The sequence below is a fragment of the Anomaloglossus baeobatrachus genome, chromosome 1 (genome assembly GCF_048569485.1).
Source record: "Anomaloglossus baeobatrachus isolate aAnoBae1 chromosome 1, aAnoBae1.hap1, whole genome shotgun sequence".
Lineage (NCBI taxonomy): Eukaryota > Metazoa > Chordata > Amphibia > Anura > Aromobatidae > Anomaloglossus > Anomaloglossus baeobatrachus.
The window spans coordinates 457,946,003-457,966,524 of NC_134353.1; the positions used below are offsets into that span (position 1 = coordinate 457,946,003).

Consider the following 20,522-nt stretch of genomic DNA (forward strand, 5'->3'; position numbering starts at 1 on the left):
GGGTGCTGAATGGGTAAGAGAGGGAGACCCTTCTCTCTCTTAGCCTCCTACATGCTGTGATCACTTTTGGTTATGGCATTTAGGGGGTTAAACAACCAGATACATCCCTACTTGTGTTCCGAGAGCCTGAACCTGCTCTATTATCTTGGTCTCTTCCTGAGTCCCTGTTCTGTTCCTGGTTCTAGCCCGATGCTTGAGTTCCAATTCCATTCCTGATTCCGTTCATGGTTCCAGCCCGATGCTTGAGTTATGATTCCATTCCTTATTCATTCCTTGTTCCAGCTTGATGGCTCAGTTCCAATTCAATTTCTGATGTGATACTGGTTCCTGGTGCCAACCTGTGTTCCTAAATCCATAGTCGTTAACGTGTGCTGCCTGTGTTCCTGTATCTGGAGTCCGTGTCCATGTCATGGTGTCAGCCCTTGTTCCTGAATCGGTGCCCTGGTGCCAGCCTGTGTTCCTGTATCCAGAATCTGTGTACTGATGACAATTCATGATCTTGTGCCAGCCTGTGGTCCTGGATCAGCGTCTGTGTCCTGATGCCAGCCTGTGTTCCTGAATCCATGTCCATGTTCTGGTGCCAGCCTGCATTCTTGGATTCATGTCTGTGTCCTGATGCCCGCATGTGCAAACTGTTAAGGGTAGAGTAACAATGACCGATCCGGCCTCGACTGGGATGTGGATCCACTGGACCCCACCATCTGAGACTCTGGTGAATACTCGGTGGGCACTTAGTTGTGCCTGAGAAAAAAGTGAAGGTAAATCCAGCATCCGCATATAAAATTAAACATGGTTTTATTGAAAAAATTAAAAACTAGAAAAAACCATGACAATATTCCAAGTAAACTAGATAGTCCATCTACGTGTTTCGAACAGTTAACCTGTTCTTAATCATGACAACATTAAATGTATATATATACTGTATATCCCTACACTAATTGAGGTGGAGCTCTACAGAAATCAACCAATATGGAAAACACTTGGAAACTAATCCAAGCAAAAGTCACAAAAAACACCAAGAAAATGATCTTTATAGATTGATATATAATCACAATGTTGATAGTATAGAATATATGCTTACTTCAAAAACAGCATCATTAATCACAACCATTTATATCTCTATCATAATATCAGAATAAAAAATGTATTAATGAAAAAATAACATCATATATAGGTATAAATAATTGTGATTTTACAAATTGATATATGATTAGAATATTGTAACATATAAAATAAATAATAAAGCAAAAACACATCTCCAATCACAATTTATCGGATTTTCATCAAGATCCCAACATCTATGGTAGCTGTTTTCTATTTAATTTACTCAAACCTTACATGGGAAGGAATTGGTATTGGGAAGCATAATCATATATGGTTACAACAAGAGCAACACATATATAACACCTAATGGCCAATCAATCTGGTTGTTAATAAAGATAAAATAGATCAGTCTTGTAATTCAAGCCCTTAGGACACCGTGCTCCCAATTTCAGTATCCAAATTGTTTCCCTTTTACGTAGTAAATTAATCCAATCCCCCCCCCCCCCAGGTTGCTTATTCCCTCGTTCAATACCCCTTACAGAAAAGGACAAAATATCCCCCTGATGTTCCATAAAATGTCGTGATAAACCCGACATGGAGCCTTTAATCCCTAAAGGCTGTGGAACCACATCTCTGATGTGTTCAGCGATGCGGGTTTTGAGCTTGCGAGATGTACAACCCACATAGCTAAGGTTACAACTATCACAAAAAGCTAGATAGACCAAATAGGTAACATTACAATTGATGAATTGTTTGATATCATATGTGCATGTACTGTCACAATTAGAAAATGTTATTGCACATGTTAAATATCTACATAAGTTGCACTTAGGTTGACTGCACCTAAAATTTCCCGTAGGTTGCAGACACATTAGCGTACGGCATCTAATGCGAGAGTAATGGATGTCATATGCTAATGACCCCCGGCACAGGCTCTGCTGCGAGCGTGAGCCGAGTGTCATGTGATTGTGACCTGATCTTGCGATGGGGTCACAGCTGCAAAGCTGAGGACGAGCACTGCAGAGGAGAGGGAGGGGTTAATCTACCTATCTCCTTCATTGTCAGCCTGTGCGTATATCACACTGCACTGGGATAACATTCCAGTTAGCGAGATTTTCTCGCATTGCACTCGTCCGATTTATACGCTTGTGGGAGCGTACCCTTATGGCCAGATGTACTAGAAACCTCTGAACAGGGAGAAATAAAAAGACTGGGGGACAAAAGATTGACAGCAGACATGGCCCTGCGGGCTGAATGTCTAACACCTCCTCCCAAAATTTTTTGGAGCTTATCATCCTGAAAAAGGATTGAAACATTTCTATTAAAAATAGCAACAATGCTAGCATAATTTGTACTATACGATATAACAAAAGCAATCCCACCATCCTGTTTAGGGTTAATTCGATTAGAATTAACCCCATTGTCACCCAATAATGAGGATCTTGTTCCAGCAGTAGCAATCCCTTGGGCCCTGTTCAGACTTGCATTAGTATAACCCCTCAAAATCAATCTCCGCTTTAATCTATCGCAATCTTTTGCAAATGATAAATCATCAGAGCAAGCACGACATGCCCGTATGTATTCACCAACGGCTGAATTTTTAGTAATATGTGATGGATGGCAACTGGATGCATATAAAACTGAATTACCACTAATAGGTTTTCTGTATAGTGAAGCTGAAATACAATTTTTTGAAACATCACCAATCAAAGAAACATCCAGAAATGATACTGATGAGTGTAAACATCAAACAGTAAATTTGAGATTTAAATCATTAGAATTAAAAAATTTAGAAACAAGTTCAGGATGGATGTAGTGGTCAGTGTTATGCCAGATGAAGATGAGGTCATCTATGTATCTGCCGTACCATATTATATGGGACAAAAAAGGATTAGTCGGCAGATACGTAGTGACCCTCTCCCACTACATCATAAAAAAATGCACGAGTGACAGTGAAAATGTTGCGCCCATTGGGCAACCAAGTATTTGAAAGAAAAAAAATTTATTGAAGGAAAAAAATTATTGGTAAGAAACAATTTGGCAACTTGTAAAACCAATTCTATAAATTCAGGTGAAAGTTTGGCCTCTCCATATAAATGAAACACAAGAGCATCAATAGCCTTGGATGTGGAATACTAGAATAAAGCAAAATAACATCCGCTGTCACCCAATTATAGGTCGCTGTCCATCCCATATTACTAATAACAGATAGAAATTGCTTAGTATCCTTAATATAGCTGGGGGTGTATTTAACCTAGGGCTGAAGAATATTGTTGAGCCGTAACAAAACATTTTCCGTTAGAGAATTAATGCCCGCCATAATGGGCCTCAAGGGTGGAGGGAAAACACCCTTATGAACATTGGGCAAGGCATGGAATATTGGGCAAACAGGAGATTGCACAAGAAAAAATTTCTTCTCCCTTTTTGAAAAAAAATCCCTGGTTAACACCCTCAGCCACCAGATCAGACAAAATTCAAAATACTTGTTCAGTGGGATCACATGAAACTTTCCTATATGTGACACTATCAGATAACATATCCATAACAAGTTTATCATAGAGGCCACTATACAATATCAAAACCGACCCTCCTTAATCGGAGGGCCGGATGACAATATTTGCATTATCACGAAGCTGAAAAAGAGCTTCTCTTTCCCTAAAGGAAATGTTATTACCCCTGGGTCTATCAGACATCAATAATTTTGTCAGGTCACACTCCATAACCTGCTGGAAAGAGTCCATAGCAGGAACATGTGTCTGTTTAGGATAAAAAGTGGGATTAGACGTTTTAAATTCAGGGACCTCATAGATGAATTGAGAATCTGGTACATTGTTTAAATCCATAAGAGTAGTCAAAGCAACCTGCTCCTGAAAAGAACACATATGTTCAGTAAACACTGCAGATGTATCAGATTCAATCACACAGTCAGATTCTTGACATAAATGATGCAGGCATAAATGGTGACATCTCAGAAGAAAAGTCAGTGGTGTACTACTAGAATCCTACTCCTTATAGTAGCTATTGTATTAGGTATTCATTAGTCAACTAGAGGGGATGTTTATTTACAATCCAATATGTAACATTAAACCTGGTCTCTACCTAAGCCATGATACCTGGTCACTATCAAACCCGTCTAACCACGAATTTGAGTAACAACGTGCTAAACCCTGTCTGCATAAATACAACCTAGAATCTGTAGCTGGGAAAGAAAATGCGCAATAGGGTCTTACCCGATATTAGGGTTTGGAGGGTATAGAGAATGGATACACGCACCTGGTCAGGTTGTGCCAGTCACAACCCCTGTGCAGACGTATGTGAGTGCTAGGATGGTTCAGCAGCGGCCCCGTCAAAGATAAAGTTTACTGTATAAAATCGAGAAAAAGGAGAGACGGGTTTTTTGCCGCGCTATAAACCACAAGGCTGGAGTATTAAAAGGTATTCTTTTATTGAGCCATCCAACGCGTTTCAAAGGCATGTCCGCCTTCTTCTTCAGGGAAAAAAGAAACATACCAATACAGAAAAAACAAGGGTTTAAATAAAAGTTTCCAGGTGAGGCCATGTTCCTGGGAATGACCTCATTTCCCCATGACTCATAGCCACGAGGAGCAAAACTACGTCATGATCGAGAAAAAAAACACAAATTCTACATGCTATAGTACATTGAATGGAAAGGAAAATTACTGTCAAGCACAGTAAAATGATAGAGAAACCATGATAAAGAGTTGTTTTGTCAACAACAAAAATGTGTATTTATTTGTGCATTTTTCTTGGTAGGCATGGATAAAAAAAGGGGGGGGAAGGAAAAAACAGGGTTTGAACCAGCAGAGAAGGTGTCGGGAAAGGACGGGAGGCTGTCTCCCTAACCATTACTCTGCCTAGGGAGAATACTGGAAAGCAGCAGCTCGAAAAAAAGTGTCCTCAGAATTTCCTCGTTCATTTAATTTTTAATTTAATATTATCGAATGAGATGTTTAGGACTTATCCCCCTTTTTTTCATTGAGATGATGTGGGGAGCGTGAAAGAACAAGTTGTTTCCTGGAGAGTAGTGTACGCACAGTGTGGGCAGAGAAAGGGGCGCATGCGCAAGGAGCGGGTTCCCTGTGGTGAAAGGTGAAGTGAGTTCAGACCGTGGGAAAAAAATGTAGAGCGCATGCGTGGTGTGAGAAGGTATGGCTCAATAAAAGAATACCTTTTAATACTCCAGCCTTGTGGTTTATAGCGCGGCAAAAAACCCGTCTCTCCTTTTTCCCGATTTTATACAGTAAATACAACCTAGAAAGCCCTGCAACCATTTGAGTAATAGCATACTAAGCTCTGCAGCCAACGTTGGTCTGGTCCACCAGGACATCATCTGACCTGCTTGAATCGAGAACGGAGCATTAAAGCATTTTAATGTTTACTTATCATTAGTGATAACTTGTTTTGAACAAAGAACCCCTTTAATGCAAGCTACCATCAGTTCATGATCTTAATGGACTTTAATCAAATCGTACTATGAATAGGATCCAATTGAGTGGCTGTTCTATCCTTGAGGAAGGGGACCGTTAAAGCCCCCGAAACGCATGTCGGATTTAGCTCAGCATACACTTTCTATCTACTTGGGGTGAAGGCTTAATTGTCTGACTCATCTAAACTTCAAACTTGTCTAACGGGAGTTCGCCCAAGATAGCTCCTGCATCCGTGCCCCGCGATGACCTCTAACTCCGGAACCTAAATACCTGTCTGCCCTCTCAGAGTGGAGCTGTGACCTAATACAACCTTTGATGGTATCTTCATCTCCAGGCATCAGGAGTTCATACAGAGTAGACCTAGCTTAACCCTGCTGAAATTGCTGTGTCCAGGCACTAAGAATATACACAGCCCAGAGACCGCATTGCTATTGGAGTCTCCAGACTGGTGGCCGTTTATCAGGTAACCTGCACCGGGCACCCACCATAAGTGCTTGGTGTATCGTTGCATTCCTGCTACACTCCTGTGTGACTACAGAGGGTTAACACGCTAGGAGTGCGGGAAGATTCAAACACACCAAGGAGAGCGTGGTTTATGTGGAGCGCATGTTTTATAGTAATAATTGAAGGATTTAGGAGGAACAGTAGTATAATAACGTTTACTGTGAAATTTTAATAAGATCAAAGAATACTTTTACTTCTCAAACTAGAAAGGACCATATCCTTGTGGAACTTTTGGATATCTCCGGATTTATTTATTTATTTGTAGAAAAGTTTGAACCCCTTCTTCACTACTACTTTTTTATCCTTTTTCAAATAATAAGTGGTAGCTGCCGGCCGGGACTCCATATTTTTATAGAGTTTTTTTTAGTTGTTTTTTAGAGTCCTGCTGAGTGTCTATCTTAGTATTGTGCAAATCTATGTGATTTTATGTATATTTTCTTGTAACAATAAAATCGGAAAATATTATTCCCATTCTTGGAGTAGAAATAAAAATAAAAATACAGATATACCTTAATTCAGCACATATTTTTTACATATAGGAATTTATTTCTATGTATTTTTTCTAGTCCGACCCCAGGCAAAGTAAGGAGTTTACTGCCTCAAAAATCTAGCTGCAGAACTATAGGAATATTGGGTCCTAGCGCTGACCTCCATCCCTACAGATATATACTTATATAATTTCATTTAAGTGATTTTATTTCCATGCCTTTCAAACTCTGCAACCACCTACATAAATTACGGCTGGCTGAGTTCTGCAACCCCATGTGTGAGGTCCAGCCTGCAAGGCCATGGAACCAATTGTGTGAGTTACAGTCTGCCAAGCTTTGCAACCAACTAAATAAATTACAGACAGCTGAGTTCTGCAGCCACCTTTGTAAGCTACAACTTGCAAAGCATTACATCCACTTATGTCAGTTACAAACTGCCAAATTCTACAACCACCTATGTAAATTACAGCTGGCTGAGTTCAGCAATCATTGGTGTAAGATCCAGCCTGCAATGTCGGGCAACTACCTGTGTGAGGTACAGCCTACCAAGCCCTTTAAATACTTATGAAAGTTATAGCATGTTAAGCTCTGCAAAAAACGATATAATTTATGGCCTGAGGAGTTTCGTAACCACCTATGTAAATTATAGCCTGACTTCTCTAAGCTACAGCCTGTCAAGTTCTGCAACCACTTGTGTAAGTTACAGCATGCCAAGCATTGCGACCATTTCTGTAAATTAAAGCCTGCCAAGAACTACAACCACTTGTTCAAATTACAGCCTGCCAAGTACTACGACAACTTATGTAAGTTACAGCCTGCAAAGTACTATAACCATTTGTGTAAGTTACAGCATGCCAAGCATTGCGACCATTTGTGTAAATTAAAGCCTGCCAAGAACTACAACCACTTGTTTAAATTACAGCCTGCCAAGTACTACAACAACTTATGTAATTTACAGCCTGCAAAGTACTATAACCACTTGAGTAAGTTACAGCCTGTCAAGTCCTTCAGCCACCTCTGTAAATTACAGCTTGCCAAGTGCTATAACCATTTGTGTAAGATTCAGCCTGGCAAGTACTATAACCACTTGTGTAAATTATAGCCAGCCAAACACTGCGACCATTTGAGTAAGATACACCCTGCCAAGTACTGTGACCACTTGCGTAAGTTACAACCTGCCAAGCTCTGCAACCACTTGTCTAAATTAAAGCCTGCCAAGCATTGCAACCATTTGGGTACATTACAGCCGATCAAGTACTACAATCACTTGTGTACGTTACAGCCTACCAAGCTCTGCAACCATTTGTGTAAGTTACAGCCTGGCTCACAAATTATCCTCAACCCTTAATAAAATATAAGTGTGACGCCCTCGTAAAACCAAGTAGTAACAGAAAGAGTTAAAACTCCTTGGCAGCTACACAATCCCCACACAGATGTACAGCAGCCAATGGATCCCTACTGACCCCCTCCCCAGGAAAAGGGAGGGGGCGAGAGGAGTTAAGGAAGTGACAGAGCAGAATTCAGTTGAGTTGTGCTGTAATCAGTGGAAAGCTGACAGGGGAGGCTTGCAGCTCCCAGGAGAAAATGGTAGCCGGGGTTGGAGCCCTGGACTACCGGACTAGGTGGCTGTGAGGGCCACAGGCGACGGAGATCCGGCAGCGGGGAACCTGAGGCGACCGGGACAGGGTTGTAGCCCGCCAGTGCCGGGAGAGGGACCCAATCCGGAGGCCGTTCAAACGGACTAGTCCAGACAAGAGAGAGACAGACAGAGAGTGTGGAAGGAAGGGCCCCTGGCTGTACATCTGGGTGTGGGACCCGAAGACACCCGCCAACGGTGACCGGCCATTTGGCAAGTTGGTTTAAAAAGGACTCTGTGTTTTCTGACTACACACATCAGCCTAGCTTCATCCAACATCAAGACAACCAAACTGAGTTTCCTGCTCCCTGCAATCCCTGCCACCACCACAACTCCCAATTGGGCCCCGGGACCACAACTCCCCTACCCATGGAGGGGATCCCACCTTGCTGCTCCCACACCATCAGTCCCAGGCACGGTCCCCAGAGGCAGCGGCAGTGCCACCATCTCATCCCACGGGTGGAGTCACAGACAATCCCCCTTTACATATTCCCCTTTTGTTGTGGAGCCTGGGATCACAGACTGGGTCACGCCACCGCGATACCTCTAGAAGCGACCCCATTGGCCCAGCTCTGAGTACCCCCTATCCCTGGGCGACACATAAGTTTATTAATAAATCTTTAAAACAATCCCAAAGACACACAAACAAAGAAAAACCAAGGTCAGGTGACCCTAATACCGATACAGGGGGACGGTAATATATTAAGATAAAAAGAGAGTGACCCTCAACAGTTCAGGTGTCCCTACCTAACAATGGAGGGTGTGACACCTTAAGTTACCGGGCACCCCCGTTCCACGTCGACTTTCCCTTTTCCTCACCCTAAGATTAGGGAAGATAATTCAAATAGAGGGGAGGGAAAGAGAGATACTGTTCCAAAGGTACAATGGGGTCCAAAACAGTGGTAAATATGTGTTTCTCAAAACCTGACTCAAGGTAACATGATATACAACCGCAAGAGGTGATACATAATCAATATATCTGCAGAAATTAGCTCATGTGATAATCTATTACACCGTAAAGTGTGACAAAAAGAGCCACCATACTTTCTCTACAATCAAGGAAAGACCAGGAAATCAGCAGAATAATTCACTGCCACACATAAATACTAATTTCCTACTTGGGTGCCAATAGCCCCATCACAGATAATTTACATAGGACAATAAAGGAAAAAGAAAATGATTCACTTCCCTGAAAGAAGTGTGTCGCCCGGGGACCAGGGGTACTCAGATCCGGGCCACGAGGTCACTTCTGTGGGTATCACGGTGGCGTGACCCGGTCAGTGATCCCAGGTTCCACAGTAAAAGGGGATTTGGTAAGGGAAATTGTCCGTGACGCCACCCACGGTTGTGGTGAGGTTGGAACACCACCGCTGCTTTGAACGGGGATCCCGGGAGCGATGGTATGGAGCAGCTAGATGTTATTTCTGCCCTCCGTGGGTAGGGGGTTGGTTGTCCCGGGGCCCGGTGATGGGGTAAGCAGGGAGCAGGGCACAGTGCTACGGTGCGGTGCCCGAGGGCACGGGCGTACTCACAAGTAATTCAAGGAGGATTAACTCTTTCTGTGACAACCTGGCTTTGCCAGGGCGTCACACACCCCCTTGGTAAAACACGGCCCGTCTTCGGGCCGTCTGGGCACCAACATTTATTAAAACTGGAAAAAGGGAAAATAAACACATTACAGTCATACATCTTCCCACATCGGGAGGTACGTTTTCTAAAACTTTAAACTGTTCTGCCACCCCACACCTGCGGAGCAGATGGCCTCCTCCTGAACTTGAGGGCGTTCAACAGGGGTGACAGTCCATAAAACAGTCAACTTTTTAACTTGTGGGTAGCCGTCCATGCTCCACTACCACTGCTGCTGCCGCCACTCCCAGTACGGGGCACGGGTTCCGTGCTCTGCCTCCTGCTCAGAAGCCAGGCCCACTTGGATGCCCTCGGCGCCGGCTACAACCGGCATCGCTAACTGCCGAGGGCTCCATCTCTCACTGGCCTGCTCCTCCTCTCTGCAGGTGCACTCCGGCTGCTCCACAGCCATGACGGGGTACCTGGGAGCGGTTGGCGCCACATCTGGGGCAGACTTCCAATCGGGTGCCACCTCCGTTGCGGCCGGGCGGACTGCCGGAGCCGACGTCACCACCGTGGCGGCGGGGCGGACCGCCGGAGCCAGGAAAGATGTCATCGGGGTTGCGGCTACTGCTTGTCCAGGAACGGAATTAGGCAAAGTCCTGGCGTCCCTGCCTTTACAGTCCTAGTCACATAAACTGCGGTTCCTTCTTCCTGCTCCCCCTTGGTACTCGGGAGCAGTCCTTCTAGCAACTTTTAAAGTTTCCCTTTCGCTTCCGGTCCTCCGGAGCTTTACTTCCGCCCGCGTTCTCAGGGGGCGGAGCCTCTTTTTCGCGCCCGCCGCTCAGAGAAGAAGGCGCCAAGCTGTTGTTTTTGGCACCTAAAATGGCGGCTAAAATGGCGGACTTCGGGATTTTTCCTCAGCGGGACGCTGCTGACAGACGGGGCAAGGCGCACTTCCTCCAGGTAACTGGATGGGTTCGATCCCGTTCGTGATGCCAAATTTGTCGCCCGGGGACCAGGGGTACTCAGATCTGGGCCACGAGGTCACTTCTGTGGGTATCACGGTGGCGTGACCCGGTCTGTGATCCCAGGCTCCACAGTAAAAGGGGATTTGGTAAGGGAAATTGTCCGTGACGCCACCCACAGTTGTGGTGAGGTTGGAACACCACCGCTGCTTTGGACGGGGATCCCGGGAGCAATGGTATAGAGCAGCTAGATGTTATTTCTCCCCTCCGTGGGTAGGGGGTTGGTTGTCCCGGGGCCCGGTGATGGGGTACGCAGGGAGCAGGGCGCAGTGCTGCGGTGCGGTGCCCGAGGGCACGGGCGTACTCACAAGTAATTCACACGGAGTCATTGGTAAACTAGGAATTGCTGGTGTCCGCAGCCTTCGGTACGGGGGTGTTAGTGTCCCACACACGGTGCAGCAGCTCCTGTTCTTTCCCTGCAGCCAGGTGCCTTTCTCTCCACTCTCTTCCTCTTTCTCCTCAGCCGGGAACGGGGAATCCACTCCCCGTAGTGATCCGGGTCACCCTAGGTACCGAGGGGCCACTACCCTGCTCCGGCTACCTCTGGCCCCTTCCTCACTACGGCCTGTCCCGGCCCTCTCGGAGCACGCTTACGTTCAGCCTGGGAGCTACAACTCCAGACTTCTCTTCTCTCTGTCTCTCCAAACACTCTGCCCCAGCCCCTCCCCTCTGCTCTGCTTTTCTCTTACCCTGGGGGATGTGGTTTGTCTTGCTGCACCGGTGTGGGATCAGATTACCAAGGAGGATTAACTCTTTCTGTGACAACCTGGCTTTGCCAGGGCGTCACAGAAGCAGGTCTTCATCCCTGCCTAGCCTCTACGCATTTCTCCTTTCCCATTAAAGGTTCGTCAGGAGGCTTGGGGAAACAGCAGCAGATCCTGTATGGTGGTAATCCATGGCTGTAAGCTTCTTTCAGGGAAGTGAATCATTTTATTTTTCCTGTAATAGATTATCACATGAGCTAGTTTCTGCAGATATATTGCTTGTGTATCACCTCTTGCGGGAAAGTCGACGTGGAACAGGGGCGCCCGGTAACTTAAGGTGTCACACCCTCCGTTGTTAGGTAGGGACACCTGAACTGTTGAGGGTCACCAAGGTTTTCATCCCCCCTCCCTCTCTTTTTATCCTAATATATTACCGGTCCCCTGTATCGGTATTAGGGTCACCTGACCTTGGTTTTTCTTTGTTTGTGTGTCTTTGGGATTATTCTAAAGATTTATTAAAAAACTTATATTTTATTAAGGGTTGATGATAATTTGTGAGCCTGTACTATACTCTACCTGATTAGTCCAATTACTTTTGTAAGCCTAAGTTACAGCCTGCCAAGTACTACAATTTCTTGTGTAAATTACAGCATGCCAATCACTACAACCACTTGTGTAAGTTATAGCCTGCCAAGTGCTACAACCACCTGTGTAGGTAAGAACCTGTAAAGTACTACAACCACTCGTGTAAGTTACAACCTGCAAAGTACTACAACCACTTATGTACTGTATCTATATGTCGTGAAAGCTGCACACCAAATTCAGAGAAATATGAACAAGCATAACTGCTTTAGGATACATAAGGAATGAAAAATACAACTAGCCATATGAAAAATTGAAAAAAAAATTAAATGTGACATTCCATAACTGCTGAGGATTATTTGAGAAAAAGAGATATTTAGCTAATGTATTGATCAATTCATTACTGGGGTCCCTAACCAAATGTTACCTCTATATGCGGTTGAAATCTGCTTGTGTGCAAGGGACCTGGCTATATAGGAAGTTGAATAATCATGGCTAAAGGGCGGGACTGAGTTCTCAGACAGAAAATATGAATGGTGTTGTTCCTTCCCATTGGTTGTAGCTGAAAGGTGGTAAGGCACACGCCAACACAGTCAGCTAGTGGTACTGTAGGTCCCAGGGAAACCCAGCTTAGTGGATGGGCGGAGCCTGCACCCACCAAAGCCACTGGCACTGACTCCTCCCCTATCACCAGCATTGCCCACAGCAGAAATACAGCAGTGACTAGTGATCGAAGCAGAAGTCGCAGGAGCGGACTCTGGTGGAGACGTGACAGCACTACAACCACTTGTGTAAGTTATAGCCTGCAAAGTACTACAATCACTTGCGTAAGTTATTGCCTGCAAAGTACTACAATCACTTGCATAAGTTATAGCCTGTGAGTTCTGCAACCACTTGTGTGAGTTACAACTTGCACAGTACTACAACCACTTGTGTAAGTTACAGCCTGCAAAGCACTTGTGTTGTCTGCCCAGGACCACAGACTCAGGATTACTATCACGGACAGACTAGAGGCTAGCCGTCCACTCAGTAGGATTCCACTCTTTAACCCCTGTACAGGGATCTGGAATTACAACAAGATCCAGGAGATTGCTGCCTATGAAAGGCTGCAATCCAGGAAAGAGTAGTCGTCAGCTAGGGTCCAAACCAGGAGGTACAAAAAGGGACAAAATCGGCAGGCAAGAGGGTGGTCAGGAAATTAGGCTGAGGTCAAACCGGAGATGGGTGCGAAGTACAAAATACAGCAGGCAGGAGAGTAGTCAGAACAGGCAGAGGTCAAAACATGGGGACCAGACGTTCAGGAGCAGGGTGCAAACAAGAGTCAAGCAGTATACTACAAGACTATATCTTGAAAAGAGTCAAGCAGTATACTACAAGACTATATCTGTCGGCAACCAGCAGACAGGAGGGGGAATAACAAGGGTGTGGTGCCTTCCCATTGGCTGTAGCTGAAAGGTGGTAACTTTAGCTGGAAGACACACGCCACCACAGTCAGCCAGTGGTACTGTAGGTCCCAGGGAAACACAGCTTAGTGGATGGGTGGAGCCTGCACCCACCAGAGCCACTGGCACTGACTATCACCCTCTCACTAGCATTGCCCACGGCGGAAATACGTTGGCGCCTGGTGATGGAAGCAGAAGTCGCAGGAGCGGACTCTGTTGGAGACATGACAGAACTACAACCACTTGTGTAATTTACAGCCTGCAAAGTACTATAACCTCTTGTGTAAATTATAGCTTGCGAAATACTGTAACCACTTGTATAAGTTATAGCCTGCGGAGATCTGCAACCACCTCTGCGAGTTACAACCTGCAATACCCTGAAGCTGCTTGTGATTTACATCATTTATATTGTGAACTGCGCCAATAACCGCTTCCAGTTGATTCAGAATTGTGTGTAACTATTAGTATTGTGCTCTCGTGGACAGACTGTAAATGCTATACCAACTGCCTATTGAAAAGTAAACATCCGTTCCAGATACACCATGTGTAGGTTGAGTTAGTCACTGCGCCAGCCATAAGTAAGGTACCATGTTTAGGTTCATAGGCCACAAACATGGTAAACTGATCCTCTAACAAACTCTCTAAAATGTAAAGTGTGGAAAATGCTGGCACAATACATAGATTTGTTATTATGATTATTATCTAGGGATGAGTTCATGATTACACTGTATGCAGCCACTCACTGCAGATCTGTAACTACTGTGACTACGCGTATAAGAGAAGGCAATGCACACAATGAGAATGACTCTAACACTTTCCTATTTTTGTTGGGTTTGTTTTCAGTTGCATAAAATATAGTAATCACTTTCCTGACAGGTCACCTGTAATATATTTGAAATGGTAAAGATTCCCATGAGGTGCATGATTGACAGGAATATTATTAACCTGTAGGAATTTCAGATCAGACATATAAATCCAGATACATATGAAGATGTTAAGTTATTCTCTTTGTCTATCACCCACTGTAAGACTGAACATATGCTATATATTTATGTATTATAAAATGAGTGAAATTCTATCTTTTCTAAGCATTTTAGCTTTTTTGAACATATTGTAATATGTTTTAAAGTAAATTAAAAAATACTTCTAGAATCATGATGGAAGGAAGCCCTTGTTTAGTCCCATAGTAGATGTGATATTATCTGTTTTACATTACTATTTTATATTGCATTACTGGTAATGTATATGTCGTATGGTATGATGTTTAGCTCTTAAAGAATATTCCATATTGTACTTACTTTTGGTTCATCTATAAATAAAATAGTTCAACATGTAAGGCCTTTTTTTATGTCCCCATGCCCCCCTGATACTTACAAATATAATAATACTCATGTCCAGGACGAAACTCGAACCCCAGAGAAAAAGGCGTAAACAGCTGGAATTTCTCTGAAAACTTCAATGGTCCATTAGGAGAATCTGGTCGGTTGCACTCCCATCTTTTGAACCCCTTCTGACGATGGTCACAGGAGGCATGGCCATCATAATTGACCATATAGAGTATATAGCGCTCCATTCTATCTGCTGGGAGTGGAATCTCGTAATGGGGGCAGTAAATATCCAAGTAGTCATTGATACTCACATCCACCGTGTAGTCACCATGATAAAACCTATGAAAAATAATAGCAATGTTAGATTCAATGTAATATCATCAGGCTAATTCATTCTGATAAGATTTTCAGAAGAAATTAAATACAACAAAACCAACAACAGTAGAATAAACCTATATAATATAGAAGTTTAATATTAGAAATTCTTTAAGTTCTCTGAGTTATAGCCAGGGTTCCTTTCCCATGAGCGAAATATCAGTATATTGCTCTAACACTGTAGCAAAATATGCAAAGTCAAAGTGGCTAAAAGTACCCTAGTCTTAGTGTCTATGCCTCACGACCCTCTGCACCCCTGCTGAAGGAGGGACCTGCAATTGTCATTTGATACAGTGGGGGAAAAAAAGTATTTAGTCAGCCACCAATTGTGCAAGTTCTTCCACTTAAAAAGATGAGAGAGGCCTGTAACTGACATCATAGGTGACCACAACTATGAGAGACAAAATGAGAAAACAAATCCAGAAAATCACCTTGTCTGATTTGGCAAGATTTGTTTTGCAAATTATGGTGGAAAATAAGTATTTGGTCAATAACGAAAGTTCATCTCCATATTTTGTTATATATTCTTTGTGTTTCAATATTTTTATTACATAACATAACATAACATAACAGTCATAGAATTTCAAACACTCTTATGTAAGTATATCCAAAAGTAGATAAGTAATCATAAAGATGTTTAACCATTGAAATTTAAGGGGGAGGAGGATATTGGAAGGGAGGGAGGAAAAATAAGGAACAAGGCTTTTGTTGGGGGAATTTTGGAAATGTAAAGGGAAAAACCACAAGGGGAGGGAAATGGGAAAACATACAGGATTAAACTATTTACAAAAATTGTATCAGACTAGTGAATATTGTAGACTTGCAGATGTTGACACCCATAACATTTGCTATTATTTACATTATTATTTGACTCTGTGAAGACATATTTAAATGCAATAAGAAGCTAAGAATGAAAAAGAGAAGAGAGAGAAAAATAAAGATAAAAAAAAAAAAAAAAAAAAAAAGGGGGGGGGGAAGGGTTCATTCCATTTACATTGAGGCATTACTGATGTTTGTAGGCCATGGACTCCATCTTTTGTAGTATGAACTGAAAAGATTATTGTATATTGCATACTTTCTATCATATTCTTGGTGTTTATTCATTAGCTTAATTATTTCCGAGGTGGTAGGAATAACATTACTTCTCCAGTTTACTGTTAACAGTTGCTTAATAATCAGAAATATATGTATAAATATGGGAACCAAGGCAGGGTCAGTGTCCTCCAAATCTAGGGACAGAAGGGCCATTTGTGGGGAGACTGTAACCTTTGAAGTAGATATTCGATTCAAGAGGTTGTTGATCTCTGACCACATGTTTCCAATTTTAGGACATTCCCATAGGATATGCAATAGGCTACCCTTATGTCCACATCCTCTCCAACAATCAGGAGAGTTTGATTTATCAAATTTGTTTAAACGGACCGGAGTAAGATACCATCTTGATAAAGTTTTATAAAAGGTTTCTTGTAAGATAGTGGAGATGGTGGAGGAGTACGTAACTTTTAGGCAGTTTTGCCATTTCTCATCAGAGAAACACATCTTTAAATCCTTCTCCCATCTTTCCATGTAGGTTTGCTTACAAAATATATAGTCATCATTTAAGAATCTATATATGTTACTAGTACTCCAGACGCTTTGTTTCTCTAAGTTGCAGAATAGGATACTAATAAAGTCCGGGAGAGGATAGTTAGTGCTTAGGATTTTCCGGAGGGAGGTCCTCAGAGAAATTAGGAACTTAAAGTCAGAGTCAGGTATATCATATCTTATTTTAATGTCTAAGAATGAGATGAAATCTCTGCCATTGTGTATGTCTTTTATTAGTTTTGGACCCAAAGTATTCCATGTTTCAGGAATGGTCTCATTTGTCATTAACCCCTTCAGCCCCCGGGCACTTTCCGTTTTTGCGTTTTTGTTTTTTGCTCCCCTTCTTCCGAGAGGCGTAACTTTTTTATTTTTCCATCAATCTTGCCATATGAGGGCTTGTTTTTTGCGGGACGAGTTGTACTTTTAAATGAAACCATAAGTTTTACCATATAGTGTACTGGAAAATGGCAAAAAAATTCCAAGTGCGGAAAAATTGCAAAAAAACTGGGATTGTAAAATAGTTTTTGGGATATTTTATTCACCGTGTTCACTATATGGTAAAACTGATGTGTGGGTATGATGCCTCAGGTCGGTGCGAGTTTGTAGACACCAAACATGTATAGGTTTACTTGTATCTAAGGGGTTAAAAAAAATTCACAAGCTTGTCCGAAAAACGTGGCGCACGTTTTGCGCCATTTTCCAAAACCCGTAGCGTTCTCATTTTTCAGGATCTGAGGCTCAGTGATGGCTTATTTTTTGCGTCTTGACCTGACGTTCTTAACGGTACTATTTTTGCGCAGATGCTACGTTTTGATCGCCTGTTATTGCATTTTGCGCAAAATTTGCGGCGACCAAAAAACGTAATTTTGGCGTTTGGAATTTTTTTGCCGCTACGCCGTTTACTGATCAGATTCATGTTAGCCACAGGCGTCATCACATGACCCTGTGCTACCATGGCAACCGCCGAAAGTCACGTGATCATGTCACGTGACTTCCGGCGGGGGCGGGGTAAGTCACTGTAATGGCGGCGCCCATATACATATCGCTGCCAAGACTTTGGCAGCGAAATGTAAGGGGTTAATGGCCGCGGGTGGAAGCGATTCCACCCGCGGCTAGCAGGCACACATATCAGCTGTTGATAACAGCTGATATGTGCGCCGATCGCCGCCGCCTGCCGGCGGCAGGTGGCGGGGCTTACCGGAAAACGATCCATGACGTATCTAGTACGTCATGGGTCGTTAAGGGGTTAAGGCAAGGAATTTTAGGGGGAAATTACTGATTTGTTCAAATTTGGTTAATTTGGATTTTTGCTTAGTAAAGTTTTTCCAGATTGATAAAGTGGATGCAATTGTAGGGGAGTTTGGGAGAGGTAGCTTAGGGTTCAGGATATGAAGTAGGATAAGGGATCGCAGGGAAGAGTAGTTATTGAGGGATAATTCCAAATCGAGCCATGGGAGGGTGTGAATGTTTAGAATCCAATTTATACTCTGTTTGATGATATTAGTCTTATAGTAACATAATATGTTGGGTAAGCTGAACCCACCTCTTCTTTTGTGTTTTGTCAGTGTATTCTTGGCAATTCTTGGCTTTTTCTTGTCCCAGATGAACTCATTCAAGTGACTTTGTAGTTTGTATAGATAATTTAATGGGATTAAGAGGGGTATCGTTCTAAAGTAGTATAAAATCTTAGAAAAAAATTGTTTAAAAGAACAGAGAGTCCTCAGTGGTTGATACCTTTTAATGGCTAACTGAAAAGATGGTAATAATTGCAAGCTTTCGAGACTACTCAGGTCTCTTCATCAGGCATGGTATAACACAAAATCTGAAGAGTCACGTATTTATACACAACAGGACTTAGAATAGTGCAGTAAAAAAAAAAAAAAAAAAAAAAAAAAAAGAGAAAAAAAAAAAAAAAAAAAAAAAAAAAAACTAACACGGTACAAAGATATATTTTACTTGTATAAAATCTTAGGTAATATAATCATTTTGTATGCCATAATTTTTCCCAACCAACTTATATTGTTCTTGGGCATTTCTGTAATCTTTCTTTGAGTAATCTTAATAAGGTCCTCCATATTTGTTTCCACTAAAGAATCCAGGTTATTGGTAATTTTGATCCCTAAATAGGCAAATGAGTTTTCTTCCCAAGTAAAAGAGGAAACTTTTTTAATGTGACTAATAGTACTATTTTTAAGGAAAAAGGGAAGAAGTTTAGATTTGTTGTTGTTTAATTTATAATAGGAAGCCTTTGAATAGTCATTCAGAATTTTTTGGGCTTCTATGATAGAGTTTAGGGGGTCTGAGAGGGAAAGAATAATGTCATCCGCAAAAAGTCCAATTTTATGATGGCGGTTACTTGTTTTTATACCTAAAATGTTGGAATTGTTTCTGATTAACTCTGCAAGGGGTTCTATAGCCAGAACGAAAAGGAGGGGAGAAAGGGGGCATCCTTGTCTAGTACCATTTGTAATTGGGAAGAGCTTTGATAAGTGATTATTGGTGTATATTTTTGCAGTGGGATTAGAATAGAGGGCCAAAATGGTTTTAACAATTTTTTTGTCGAATCCAAATTTAAATAAAGCCAATTCCAAATATTTCCAATTGATTCGATCGAAAGCCTTCTCTGCATCCAATGCCAACAGCAGAGAAGGGATTTTTCTATTGTTGATATGAGAGACTAGATTTATTACTCTCCTTGTACCATCAGAAGTTTGTCGGTTTTCCACGAATCCCATCTGGTCATTATTGACAATATCAGGAAGTATTTTTTTTAACCTGTCCGAGATCAACTTGGCATAGATTTTTACATCAGTATTTATCAAGGATATAGGCCTGTAGTTGCTTACGAGGTCTTCATTTCCCTTCGATTTTGGGATTATAATAATTGTAGCTTCTAGCATTTCTTTAGGAAATGTTCCTGTGTCAGCGGCTTTATTAAAAATATTGACCAGATAGGGGGATAGAACATGTTGAAAAGCTTTATAGTAGTCATTGGTAAACCCATCTAGCCCCGGTGATTTTTTGGATTTTAAGTTTGATATTGTTCTAATAATTTCTGTATCCGTAAATGGGGAGTTAAGAGTGTCTAGTTGTTGTTTGGAAATTTTGGGAAGTTGAATTCTGTCTAGGAAACTATTAATGGTCGTGTCATCTGGTTGGGAAATTGATGGGTCATTTTTTAGGTTATATAGTTTGATGTAATAGTTGGCGAAAGTTTCAGCAATTTCCTTTGGATGATATGCAAAGGAGCTGTCGGGTTTTGCAACTTTATGAATCTTTTTCCGGATTCTGGCTTGTTTGACTCTTTGCGCCATCAGTCTACTGGGTTTATTGATAGAGGTGTAAAAATTGAAATGCATATTGTGGGAATATTGTTCAAAATCTTTCAATAGTTCAGATTTTAATTCAGCTCTAAGAGTTAAGATTTCCCTGTGGATTGTTGTTGATGGAGAGACAAGTTTTTGTTGAGCTTCTTCCTTCTGTCTGATCATATTTTGTATTGCTGTAACTTTTTCCCTTTGACGTTTTTTATGCTGCGAGGATAATTGGATGAGGCTCCCGCGAATTACCGCTTTATGAGCATTCCATATTACAAAAGGGCACATATTTTCAGTGGAATTTTCATCAAAATATAATTTAATTGACTTTTCAATGTCTTTTTTATATGTTGGGGAGTTTAAGAGGAAAGAGTTACATTTCCATAAAAAATTGTTTGAAGAGAGAGTATTGAGGCATACAACGCATATTATTGGCGAATGATCCGAAAAAGTTTTGGGTAAAATTTCAATTTTTT

At 42.2% G+C, this 20,522-nt stretch overlaps 1 protein-coding gene across 1 annotated transcript in view; it reads right to left on the reverse strand.

Annotated features, from left to right (window-relative positions):
* Positions 1-20,522, reverse strand: part of LOC142294846 (ephrin-A2-like) — a 464,446-nt gene that overhangs the window by 148,487 nt on the left and 295,437 nt on the right. The window contains exon 2 of the mRNA XM_075337903.1: positions 14,817-15,109. Coding sequence (XP_075194018.1) covers positions 14,817-15,109 — 293 coding nt within the window. The remainder of the gene's footprint in view (positions 1-14,816; positions 15,110-20,522) is intronic.